Source organism: Bos indicus x Bos taurus, chromosome 23 (genome assembly GCF_003369695.1).
Source record: "Bos indicus x Bos taurus breed Angus x Brahman F1 hybrid chromosome 23, Bos_hybrid_MaternalHap_v2.0, whole genome shotgun sequence".
NCBI lineage: Eukaryota > Metazoa > Chordata > Mammalia > Artiodactyla > Bovidae > Bos > Bos indicus x Bos taurus.
Window position 1 is genome coordinate 31,441,505 of NC_040098.1, and position 13,651 is coordinate 31,455,155.

Genomic DNA, 13,651 nt, shown 5'->3' on the forward strand with positions numbered 1-13,651 from the left:
TCCACACGTATCACACTGATAGGGTTTCTCACTCCTGTGGATGTTTTGATGCTTAATAAGGCTTCTATTCCTAGTGAAACTTCTCTCACACTCATTACATTCATAAGACACAGGAGCCTCAACATTTTCCCACTGGCTTTCCTTCCTTCCCTGACTCTCCTAGGTCTGTCAAGGGTCAGGATTCTAAAGGTTTTTAATCACTATGGATACATTGATGTCTCAGAAGATGTGAATTCCACATAAAGACTTTGCCGCACATTTTGCACAGGTATGGCTTCTCCCTGGTGTGGATTTGTGATGTCCAAGGGGGTGGCTGCTCTGCCTAAAGGTTTAGCCCACACACACCACGCACAGAATTTAAATAAGCAGGGTGACAATGTACAGCCTTAACGTACTTCTTTCCCAATTTTGAACCAGTCCATTGTTCCATGCCTGGTTCTAACGGTTGCTTCTTGCCCTGCATACAGGTTTATCAGGAAATAGTTAAGGTGGTCTGGTATTCCCATCTCTTGAAGAATTTTCTACAGTTGGTTGTGATCCACACAGTCAACAGCATTAGTGTAGTCAATGAAGTAGAAGTACTTGTTTTCTGGAATTCTCTTGCCTTTTCTATGATCCAACGGATGTTGGCAATTTGATCTCTGGTTCCTCTGCCTTTTCTAAATCCATCTTAAATATCTGGAAGTTCTCAGTTCATATACTGTTGATGCCTAGCTTGAAGGATTTTGAGGATTACCTTGTTAGCATGTGAAATGAATGCAACTGCATGGTAGTTTGAACATTCTTTGGCACTGCCCTTCTTTGGGATTGGAATGAAAACTGACCTTTTCCAATCCTGTGGCCACTGCTGAGTTTTCAAAATTTGCTAGCATATTGAGTGAAGCACTTTAACAAAGTCATCTTTAAGATCTGAAATAGCTCAGCTAGAATTTATCACCTCCACTAGCTTTGTTTGTAGTAATGCTTCTTAAGGCCCACTTGAGTTTACATTCCAGTATATCTGGCTCTAGGTGAGTGATCACACCATCGTGTAAAAGATCACTGCTAATCACAAAGAACAAATATCTCAAGTTAATGATTTTTGTGCTTTTCTATGAATGAAAAGATGCAAGAATCTAGGGGTCATTGAAATTCTTCCTTAGATTTCCATCTTAATCATCTGCTGCTGCTGCTGCTAAGTTGCTTCAGTCGTGTCCAACTCTGTGCGACCCCATAGATGGCAGCCCACCAGGCCCCCCTCCCCAGCCCCGTCTCTGGGATTCTCCAGGCAAGAACACTGGAGTGGGTTGCCATTTCCTTCTCCAATGCATGAAAGTGAAAAGGGAAAGTGAAGTCGCTCAGTCGTGTCCGACTCTTAGCGACCCCATGGACTGCAGCCTACCAGGCTCCTCCGTCCATGGGATTTTCCAGGCAAGAGTACTGGAGTGTCTTAATCATCTAGGGGCTCTTTTATCCAAAGCCCAGAATGCTTCATTCTGTTTTTCCCAACTGTTGATGGGCAACTGCAGCAGGTTGAGACTTAACCCTTTGTATAACTAGATGAGGTACAACATTCTGTTCTTTTTTACAGTACATAACTGTTTTAAGGAATATGCTCAATTGTTTAAATAGAAAATCCAAGATAATTGAACAAATTATGATGATTAATAAAAGTTTAGCAAGCTTGTAGAAGTTTTAAATTTTTATTTATTTATTTTTGGCTGTACTGGCTCTTTATTGCTGCACTCTGGCTCTCTCTAATCATGGTGAGCGAGGGGTACTCTTCATTGTGGTGCATGGGCTTCTCATTGAGGTGGCTTCTCTTGTTGTGGAGCACAGACTCTAAAGCACACTAGCTTCAATAGTTGCAGCACAGAGGCTCAGTAGTTTTGGCTTCCAGGCTCTAGAGTGTGGGCTCGGTAGTGGTGCACAGGCTTAGTCGCCCTGCGGCATGTGAGATCCCCCGGGGAACCTGTGTCCTCTGCATTGGCAGGTGGATTCTTAACCACTGGACCACCAGAGGAATCCTAAAATGTATTATCTTCATTGTAGAGTTTGTGTTTTCATAAATGCATGCCCCTGTGTAATCCAAACCTGTATTGAGGAAATAAGATAATGATGTAGAAATAAATTTTGATATGATTTAAGGAACAAGTGATAAGTTCTGAAATAAAGATAATTTATTACAGAACAGAAAATTTAAATTTAAAAGAATGTAATGAGAAAAACAGATACTCAATAGAATAAAGATTTTAATTCTGATATAAAGAAGCAAATTATAACAAAACAAATTTCAGATTACACAAAAACAGTAAGAGGAAAGCTAAATTTTGAATAAATCCATTGGCTCTTGGATTATTTAGTAATGTAATTAATGAAGTGATGTGAATCACTGAGCACTGTGGAAAGAGATTAGTACTTCTTGAACTTTTGACTTAAAATACTGACACTGGTACTTCCTTGGAGGTCCAGTGGTTAAGACTCCACAGGGGACACAGATTTGACCCCTGGTGGAGGAACTAAGATCCTGCATGCTGCCCTTGGTGCCGCCAAAAATAAATAAATAAATAATACTGACACAATGAGGACATCAAAACAATCTAGCTAGTGTCACTGATATAAGAGATTTTCAGATTAGTCCTAATACAAAAAACTTAAAACATCCTAACATCTTGTAGCTCATAACTGAAAGAACTCTATAAAGGGTTACCCAGATACCAACCATTTAAAATGATCAGCTATGCTAGAGGATAGACTACATATCTTTTCATTCTTTCTAGAAAAATTAAATTACAAAATTAACATTAAAAGAGTTCAAGAATATAAAGTCAAAAATTTAGTTAAAAATTATTATAGACGTGTGTCAGGCAATTAATAAAACTTTTTTTCTGACTTTCATGTTTGCGATTTTTTTAAGACTTCAAAATTTGTAATATGTAATTTTCCACTTTCATGCCTATGTTTCACTCAAATTATATATACTGGATCTCCCAGTGTCTATATTTCTCTTTTAAGCTTCATAAGGGTCAAGACCTGTGTTCATTATTATTATATCCAGTCCTTAGAGGGAACCTTTGACACAAAGAATGCTTTCAAAGAGAATCTGTTAAATGAATGGATTAAAAAAAAAATTCAACTTCTTAACATATACTATTCCTGTAGCATTTACTATGGTCCAGGTCAGTTCAGTCGCTCAGCCGCGTCCGACTCTTCGCGACCCCATGAATCACAGCACGCCAGGCCTCCCTGTCCATCACCAATTCCCGGAGTTCACTCAAAATTCATGTCCATCACCAATTCCCGGAGTTAACTCAAAACTCATGTCCATTGATTCGGTGACGCCATCGAGCCATCTCATCCTCTGTCGTCCCCTTCTCCTCCTGCCCCCAATCCCTCCCAGCATCAGGGTCTTTTCCAATGAGTCAACTCTTCGCATGAGGTGGCCAGACTATGGTCCAGGGACTATCCTAATCGACTTACATTTACTTCATTTTTCTTTCATTTCACATACAAACCAGCTGTACACTGGTTTCTGTGCCTGTACCTCTCCTTTGTTTATGTGCCTGTGTCTCTCCTGCTAGACTGCGATTCCAGAAAACAGAGTTTGAGAGTTAAAAACAAAAAACCCAACCACAGCTACCATCTCTCCTTTGTGGTGTTAAGGGGACCAGTTAGGGGAGAGCCTCAGGAAGGAATGGATGGTAACAACCAGAACTGGAGGAACAATGAAGTCCCTTCCGGCCCTAACATTTTGCGTTGCTACGACCATTGACTTCTAGATGCCCGGAACCACTCAGCACAGAAATCTCGGGGGGCGGGGGTTTCCCCTCCTAGGGCTGTATTTCTGGCTCCGAGCTTTGTGATGAAGTAGTCACCAAGTGCATTAACCTCCGGAGCTCCTAGAGAGTACAACAATGCTCCTAGCAAGGAAAGGGCTGCTTGGCGACGGAGCTTGGGATGATGACGTACTTCCGGCCTTTGTAGGTTTTCTGAGTGATGCTGCTTGCGCGGCGGACCTGGAGCTCCCACGATCCCGAAGGTGAGTGAGTCTCAGGCACTTTGTTCCGACTCCCCCGCCCCAGGAAGATTAAGATCGGTGCCTTGGAGTAGGTGAGGAGGGGACGTCTGCGCGGGCGTGGCCCCCGCCAGCCTCTCGTGGTCACCTGGACACACGCCTAGGGTAGGAGGTCCCGCCCCTGCCCCCGCTGGGGTCGTGGAGAAGACCCCCTTGTGGAGGCGGAGCTTTGTGACTAGACCCGAGGTGAGAAGGTGGAAGAGGGGCTTCCGGAACTTGCTTTCGCTCCTTGTCAAAAGCCCAACTTCCTATATACCCATCGCTTTTATTTAACAAGTGTTAACATTAAGCAGTATCGCATCTATTTTTTCTTTAAATATTTCAAAATAAATAAAAGCATCGTGACTTGTCACCCTTAAATAGTTTCGTATGTGCATCTCTGAAACTTAAGGATATTTTACATACACAAATCGTAACCCCGATATCAACACACCCAACTAAAGGTAAGCGCATTCCCTAATATTACCTGACACCTACTGCATATTCGAATTTACCCTCGTTGTCCTACAAGTGTTTTCTGCAATTGGTTTACACCAACTAGGGTCCAATTAAAGACCATTCGTTGCATGTAGTTAAGTCTCTTAATTTAAAACAGTCCTATGCTTCCCTTGGGCTTCCTTGATGGCTCAGTGGTAAAGAAACTGCCTGCCAATATAGGAGATGTGGGTTCCACTTCTGGGTCGAAAAGGAAATGGCGACCCACTCCAGTAGTCTTGCCTGGGAAATAAATCCCGTAGACAGAGGAGCCTGGCGGGCTGTGGCCCATGGGGGTCTCAAAAGTCTTGGTCACGACTTAGCGACTAAACAATAACAATAATCCTTCCCCTCCTTTCTCCCCACCCTATTGCCTGGTTGAAGGATATTCTAGTCCTTTCCTAGAGTATCTCCATTTCCGAATGTGCCAGTTTCCTCATAGTATTTAAGTTATTCCTTTTTTCTTTGCCATTGTGATCAGTTTTCCTTTGGAATTTATTTTACAGCGCAGGTGGTTTATTATTTTCATTGTCTCTTCGTAATTGCTAATATGCTGAAGCTAATAAAAAAAAGCTCAGGAATTCCCTGGTGGTCCAGCAGTTTGAACCTGGCGCTTGGAGTGCACAGGGCAGGTTAGAACCCAGGTGAAGGAACTAAGATCCCTGGGTGGCACAAGTGTGGTGTCAGAAAAAAAGAGAAACGCTCTTTTACACTCTTTCTGGCACCTCGTGGTTTTTTAGTTCAATTAAGGAAGGTGAGGACACTTCAGATTCTGTAATTGTATCACTCTTTTATCATATACTTGCTGCCTGACACATATAGGCACTTAGTGAATATTTTTGAAGTGAGTCCCCTTTGTGAATATCATGTAATACACAGAAACTGAATCCTGAATTTAGGATGAATTGCCCTACTTCCTTGTACACATCTTCAAGATTATGGCTTTCACTGTATTATAATTTTATCCCCATGAGTTATAAACTCCTGTGTATACCCAGCTCTCAGCGCAGCTCGTAAATATCTGCCCAAAGATTGAAGCTCTTTTTTCAAACAAAAGCTAAGCTCTTTTGCCTTTCAGTTATGTTTTTTCAAAGTTAATTTGATGAATATATTGACATTATACCTAAGTGGCTGTCTTTTGGATCCAGTGCACTAGCCTCCACCTCCACTCTTTCGATGCTTGCCTTCTTCCACTCTTGCCTCCATCTTCATTCCCTCAGCTCGCTTACAGTAGCAGAGCTTCTTAAAACATAAACCCGGCCTTGTCACTTACCCTCCTATACGCCTTCAGTGGCTTTCCTGTGCATTTAGAATCAAAAACAAACTTCTATGTCCTGTCGGGGGTTTTGAACCATTCTCTCCCTACAACCCACCTCTACTCTGCAGAGCTCAGTCCTTACTGTTCTTAGGGCTCATGAGCTACCTCACCTCTCATCATCTTATCTTAATAGGTCCTACATTTATTTGATAACTTGATGCTGGTTGGTTTTCCTCACAGTACTTATCACAACTGCTCATTATTTTATCTGCCTCCTTTTGTTGTTGTTGCTGTTAATTAATTTTTTTTAATCTTCCCCATTAGAGTGAAAGTTCCAGCAGCACAGGGACTCCTTCTCCCTGGAACAGAGCCATGAAGCAGGACAGCAGAAGGAATCAAATAGGAAAACTTTGAGTAGTTAATGTAAATGGCACCAAATTTATTGACTGTGTTTTGAAAATACAAGAGTCTTAAACCAGTTACAGAATTCAGTTTCTTTCAGTTGTAGAACTGAAGTCCATGAAAGGACTAAGGTCTCCCTTTCCTTGCTGGCTGCCCCTGGGGACAGGTCTCAGCTTCTGGAGGCTGCCTGCATTCCTTTACAGGTGGCTCCCTCCATCAGCAAGTCAGTGGTTGTGGATCTAATCCTTCTCATGCTTCAACTCTCTGACTTCCTCTTCTGCTAAAAAAAAATTGCTGTTAAAGGAGTTATGTAGTGGGTTAGGCCCACCTAGAGACCTCCTAAGGTCAACTGATTGCTAACTTAATTACATCTTAATAATACCTTTTTTTCATGTAAACTAACAATCTTAAGGGACATGATAACATGATGGATATCATAGGGCAATCTTAGAATTCTGCCTAACACAGTTCCACTATTTATTCTGCAAGTTGAGGGTTGAGGGACAGTTGGGTTATTTCTAGTTTGGAACTATTTTGAATAAAACTACTCTGAACATTCCTGTATTTTTAGCTTTTAATGGGCATAAGCACTTGTTTCTTTGGGGGTATAAATCCAACAGTGGAATTACTGCGTCAGGGGGTACACAGACATTGATCTTGTCAAAAAATGTTGAGACCATCACTCAGTATCTGAAATGAAAAGACAGCTGAAGAGATCCTCTCACTAGGACCTAGGTACAGTCCTCACTAGGTACAGAAGAGGTTGCTGCTCTTACATAAGGGTTTTGAGAAACATGGGGTTCAGTGGGCTGACATCTGTGGAGGCATGGTTTCATGGGGCAAACTGTTGTTCATTAGTTGGCACTCAGAGCTGTTTATTTTAACAAGTCATTCCCGACTAACTGATTTTTGAAAGCTATGGGTTGTCACTAATTGATGGACTTACAAAAATGTGTTCTCTGAAATGAGTTGTTAATTGAATAGATCAGTTCTGGGCTACTTATACCACAGCTGCAGAACATTTTTATTCTCAAGCTTTAAGAGATAGTTCTAAATAATTTTCCAAAGTGGTTGTACCCATTAAAGTATCATACCAATGTATGAGAGTTCCACTTGCTCCAATTCCTTGTTGATTTACCCTTAAATTATAAGATGTGTATTTACTTTTAGAATTTTTAAAATGAAGTCTATTTTTCAGTATTTCTATTCTCCTGACACCAAAGGCATTAATACACTCCTTTTACTGAACTGACCATCTACCACATCTTGTTTTTATAAAGAATTTTAGTTTTATATTCCTCCCCTTTTGTGTAGTAAAACATTCTCATGTAAAAAATGTAATAAGGGCTATCCATTGAAAAATTCCACATCATACCTGCTCCCAACCACTTATTTCCCATTCCCAGGGACAAGTAATGTTGCTCAGGTATCCAAATATATATATGTATATTTTTTTTCTTCCCCTTTCCCTTTTGTTAATATTTTTCACAGTGGCTCTCTACTCTGCTTTTTTCACTAAATGGATCTTGCTCATCCTTTCATATCTGTATATAAAGAGCTTACTCATTTTAAAAAACTGCATAGCAGTAGTTATGAATTACTATAATTTATTTACCTAGTCCCATCTTGGTGGCCATTTGGGTTGTTTCCAACCTTTGTCTCACAAACAATGCTTTTATGTACATCATTTTACATGTGAGTGAGTAAATTACAAGAGATTTCCTCCCATAATCATTTAAATTATCACCATATTTTGTTAGTTCTTGAGCTTATGTTGTTTCCTCTATTTCATACCTTCTTTCTGAGTTCACCTTTCTTTGCTGAACTCTATATCCTTTACTTACTTTCGTAGGAAGTGTTTGTGGGTTGTAAATGACTTCATTTTGCTCTATTTACTTATATTTAGCTTGGGGTAAATTCTGTGTTAACAGTCATTTCTCCACTCCGATTGCCTTCTAGACTCTGTAAGTGAGCACTTTGCTGTGTTTCCTTCATAGGTAATCTCTTTTCCTCTGGTAGCTATTAAGATTGTCTCTTTATTCTTTTCCTCTGGTAGCTATTAAGATTGTCTCTTTATCCACAATAGACTTCACTTTCACTCTATTATGTCTAGGTGTGCACTCTTGATCTGAGAGGTCAGGCCTTCATTTCTGGAAAATTCTTAATTTTTTCTCATCAACTATTATTTCTTAGTCATTCACTACATTCTTTTCTTCTGAAGTTCCTATATATTAATGTTGTAGTATCTTAATATTTTATATTATAATATGTATACATATATAATATGTATGAAAGAGCAGTTAACATTAACTGCTCTTTCATATTTTTTAATACCCTGTTGCATTCAGGGTAAAGTCTCAGTATTCTCATAATCACTGTTACTCTTCAGCTGTGTCCATTCTGTTCTTGATCCTCTGATGCATGTTAAATGGGTTAGGGTTAGAGTCTGTTGTTTGCTTGGCCTGTGATGTTGAATCTCCTGCCAGCGCCCTTTCTCTGCCTGCCTCATTTCTGTTAGTTATTTCAGGCCCAATTCAAATGTACTTGCTCCTAAGCCACACTGTTTCACTGCTTCACGCTTTGTCAGAATTATGTTTTTCCTACTCTTTGCTCTATAGACATTTGGTTAAAGCCTCTTGTTTCTTTTCTTTTTTAAATTTAATTAACTTGGCGGCCTTGGGTCTTAGTTGCGGCACTTGGGGTCTTTTCTTTTGTTGCAGTATGCAGACTTCTAATTGTGGCACGTGGGCTCAGTTGCTCTGCAGCATGCAGGATCTTAGTTCCCTGACCAGGGATTGAACCCACATCCCCTGCACTGCAAGGCAGATTCTTAACCCTTGGACCACCAGGGAAGTCCCTTTGTTTATTTTTTTGGAATAAGTACTTTATTTCAAATGACTCAAGAATCAGAAAAAATATAGAGGGTATTATGTGAAAAGTAACATGTCCTTCCTCTCTTATCCTAGTTCCCTTCCCAGAGGCCATCCTTCTGTAATAGTTTTTCATTGCCATAATAATGTGGTGTAACAAACAGTTACAAGTCTTTGGCAGGATAACAACAATAAACATTTATTTAGTACATGAGTCTGTGGCATTTGGTGATCTAGGCAGCACTTACTTGTACATCTGCAGTCAGCTGTGAGCTCGGCAGATCTCAGCTGGAGTCACTCACATGTTGGGGCAGGGCGGAAGGAGGGGAGGTTATCTGGCTGTTAGGTGACCTAGGATGGTTTCATCTGCTCCATCTGAAAGCCAGTATATCCTCTTAGCAGTTAAAGAAGGCACGGGCATGCAAGAGCAATCACACTAGCTTCTGTCCCACTTGTTAGTATTACACTGGCCAAGTCAGGTCATGTGTTGAACCCAGAATCACAGCAGGAGCACAAAACAAAGTCCATGTCTACAGGGAAGCGTGAAGAAATGGGGTCAGTAATGTTTTCTGCCATATGCCTTTTTTTAAATTTCAGTTTCTAAACATACATATGTATACCTTTTATAAACATGAATGATAGCATGATATTATTATTCTTACACTGTTTTTTTCCCCATTACTTATTTCATTAAGACATAATTTTTCTCATCAGGTGTATCCTCCTGAATAAGATTAAATCAGAGGATTTTAAATCAGTTACACCTCCACCCCAGGCTGGATTGAGCCCTTCTAAATTAATCCCAGGATGGCTTCAGCAGGGGAACAGGATGGACTTAAGATTGTGAAGGTGGAGGAAGACCCTATCTGGGACCAAGAACCCTACCTTCGAGAGAACAACTTTTCTGGCCAGGAAGCCTCCCGCCAACTTTTTAGACACTTTTGTTACCAAGAAACTCCTGGTCCCCGAGAAGCACTGAGCCGGCTTCGGGAACTCTGTCATCAGTGGCTGAGGCCAGACACACATACCAAGGAGCAAATCTTGGAGCTCCTGGTGCTCGAGCAGTTCCTGACCATCCTGCCTAAGGAGCTCCAGGCCTGGGTATGTGAGCACCATCCCGAGAGTGGGGAGGAGGCAGTGGCTGCAGTTGAAGACCTGGAGAGAGAGCTCAGTGAACCAGAGAACCAGGTGAGAGGAGGAAGATGGCCTTCTGGACATAGAATATGAAATGAAGGGTGAAGTTTGGTGACCCAGGTTGGTTGGTTGTAGCCACATGTATTAGTTCTCTGTTGCTGGGTAACAAGTAATCCCCTAAGCTTTAATGGCTTAAAAAAAACAAATATTACCTCCCAGTTTCTGAGTCAGGTTTTGGGAGCCACTTAGGAGGATCTCTCATGAGGTTGCAGTAAAGATGTCAACCAAGATTATAGTCCCCTGAAAACCTACTGCAGCTGGTGGATCCACTTTCAAGATGGCTCACTCCCATAGTTGTTGGTAGGCGGCCTTGGTTCCTCACTGGTTGGTGGAGGGGTCTTTACTGGGTTTCTCCTTAGGGCTCATTGAGTGTCCTCACAACATGTCAGCTGGCTTCCCTGAGAGAGAGACAGAAATAGAGGAAGAGAGGATAAGGGTGAATCCTCACGTTTTTATGACTTAGTCTCAGAAGTTATATACAATGACTTCTGCCATACATTCTATTCAGTAGAAATGAGCCATTTTAAGTACAGCTCTCACTCAAGGGGAGAGAAATCAGGCTCCACCTCTTAGTGGAAATAATGTTGAAGAGCTTATTTTAAACCATCACACCTCATTGGGCCACTCTTGTTCTCCCCCTTCTGCTTTTGGGTGTGGAATTAAACTCTGGGCTTTCCACTGTGCAATTGCATAAAATGTCTCATACAGTTCCATATGATCTCTCTCATTGAGTGTGAGTCTAGGTTCCAGTAGTCCTCCTCTTATGAACCCAAATATACCTACCTGCCTTTAGGCCCCAGATTGTGAACATGGACTTGCTGAAATGCTCTCAGGGGATGCAGTGCATTTGAAGGCCAAGGAGGAATCAACAGCTTTCCAGCTTCAGTCCATGGTGATGCAGCTCAAATGTGAATCTTTTGGGGTCCACAAATTTGGAGAACAAGGTAAGGACGTTTTCAGGTCCATTCAGAGGATCTCTGGTGGTCCAGTATAGGGTAATAGTTGAGACTGTGGACTCTGGGGCCAAATTGTCTCAGTTGGAATTTAAGCACTGCTACTTAGAAGCTATGTGACATTGAACAAGTCAAGTAACTTTCCTGTGCCTTCAGTTTATGCATCTGTAAAATGGAAATAAGAGTACAGAGTCAGAGTCATTTGAAGATATTAATATATATAAAGCATTTAGAGCAGCACCTGCTTTGTAGTAAGCCCTTCACAGTCCCTGCTTGCGTACATCTTCTCTGGAAGCCTCACCTTGTCTGGGTGACCTCCAGCCATTTCAGCAGGTGCTGGTTACCCCTTACTTTGTCTCCATATCTCAATTTAGGTTGTTACATTATACTGCCAGTTTTAGGATCCAAAACTGGATCCTAAATATTTGACATGAATCTTCCTCTTTCCCATCCTATGGTTATACTCTTTCATAAAGGAAAAAAATGACATTTATTTATTTATTATTCTAGATGGTGAAACTGTACTTAAAAACCAGGACTTGACATCAAAACAGGAAGTCTTAAAAGAAATGGGACATTTTGAGAATAGCAGACCCCAAAGAGATATTCCTTTAGATTCTAAATATAGAGAAATGTGTAAACATGAGAGCAGGGAAGAAAAACAGAGCGGACAGCCCACTGGAGAGAGATGTCACAAGTGCAACGAGTGTGGGAAAAGCTTTACTCAGAGTTCAGTTCTCATTCAGCACCAGAGAATCCACACTGGGGAGAAGCCATATGAATGTGAAGAATGCGGAAAGACCTTCAGCCAGAGGTCAGGCCTGATTGAACATCAGCGGAGCCACACTGGAGAGAAACCCTATCAATGTAAGGACTGCGGGAAAGCTTTCAGTGCCAGCAATAGCCTAATTAGACACAGAAGGATCCACACAGGGGAAAAACCATATGAATGTGAAGAGTGTGGGAAAACCTTTCGCCTGAGCTCGTACCTTGTTCAGCATCAGAGGATACATACTGGAGAGAAGCGTTATCACTGTAATGAATGTGGGAAAGCCTTCAGTCAGAATGCAGGGCTTTTCCAGCATCTCCGAATCCACACTGGTGAGAAACCCTATCAGTGCGGTCAGTGCAGTAAAAGCTTTAGTAGGCGAACGCTCCTTATAAAACATCAGAGAAGCCACACTGGAGAGAGACCGTATGAGTGTGATGAGTGTGGGAAAGCTTTCAGTCATCACTGCAACCTCATTAGGCATTTTAGAATCCATACTGTTGTCAAACTGGACTAAACTAACCCTATGGACCACCAGGGCCCTTCAGTGAGGTGATCCTTGGGAAAGTAAGATATTCAAATGGCTTATTTTACTCTTATGAAATTTATTTTGCTTTGGAATGCATGGCTTTTTTTTGCAGACCATGTGCTGCTGTCTCCTGAGTGGATGACTGTGGGTGTGAGCATGTGGGCACTTGCTGGGCAGCTTCCTTCTTCCCTATCCCTTGGTTCATTTCTAAGAATTTCCCTTAAAGCAACCAAATCTTACCAGGCTTTATTCCTGGTCAGGGAACTGGATCCCATGTGCCATGTGATGAGGCCAATAATAATAAACCCTTTGCAATGTGCCTGTTTTATTCATAGCCTTTTCTGTCACAGGCTTTAGAAGTTTAGCCATGTGGAAGGCCACTGTAAGCAGCATGATTGACATTATAAAGAAACGGAGCCTCTGACCTCAGGCAGCTTACGCTTACCTGGGGAGACCAGCAGGTCCAAGCCATTTACTGTCAGGGTTAAACACACAAGTCTGGCACCACACTGTCCAGGTTCAGTACCTGCCTCTCCATCTGTGAGCTCTGTGACCTTGGGCAGTTTAATTAAATGTCCCTATGCTACAGTCTCCCTATCTATAAATTTAATAGGGGGTAAGAGTACCTTTCTCATAGGATACATGAGATTAATACAGATTTGTAAAGCACTGAAAATATAACTCGATAAATGTACACTGTGATTTACCTAAGAAATAATACCATCTAATGAATGTAGGTGGAATTTTAAGTATCCTGTTTGAACTAAATGGAATGTTAGATGCCTCTGCTGACAATCTCATTATACTTTTCTCCACCGTCAAAATGTTAATCAGAATTTCAAAAGAAAGGAACTATATGTTCAACTTAAAAATATACCATGCTAAGTATGTCTTCAAAGTTTGTTTTAAAAAAGTTAAGCCTATATATGTGTGTATATATATATATTTGGTTTTCCTTATAGCTTGGGGACCATAACAACAACAAAAACTAAAATTCCTTGACTGTTTCATTTGGAAACAGAACATTAGGAAAATGCAGACTATTTAAAATAGTGCTTTTTTTTTTTTAGCCTTACTTCAGGGCATGCAGGATCTTAATTCCCTGACCAGGGATGGAACTTCATGCCCCCTACAGTAGAAGCACAGAG

The 13,651-nt window shown here is 41.2% G+C and overlaps 1 protein-coding gene across 1 annotated transcript in view; it reads left to right on the forward strand.

Annotated features, from left to right (window-relative positions):
* The window catches only part of LOC113881606 (zinc finger and SCAN domain-containing protein 12-like), a 71,014-nt gene extending 58,192 nt beyond the window's left edge, over positions 1 to 12,822 (forward strand). Inside the window, exons 1-4 of the mRNA XM_027524673.1 lie at positions 3,794 to 4,018; positions 9,773 to 10,246; positions 11,046 to 11,196; positions 11,716 to 12,822. Coding sequence (XP_027380474.1) covers positions 9,866 to 10,246; positions 11,046 to 11,196; positions 11,716 to 12,491 — 1,308 coding nt within the window. The 5' untranslated portion in view covers positions 3,794 to 4,018; positions 9,773 to 9,865 and the 3' untranslated portion in view covers positions 12,492 to 12,822. Of the gene's footprint in view, positions 4,019 to 9,772; positions 10,247 to 11,045; positions 11,197 to 11,715 lie in introns of the transcript that reaches the window.
* The last annotated feature ends 829 nt before the right edge of the window (positions 12,823 to 13,651 follow it).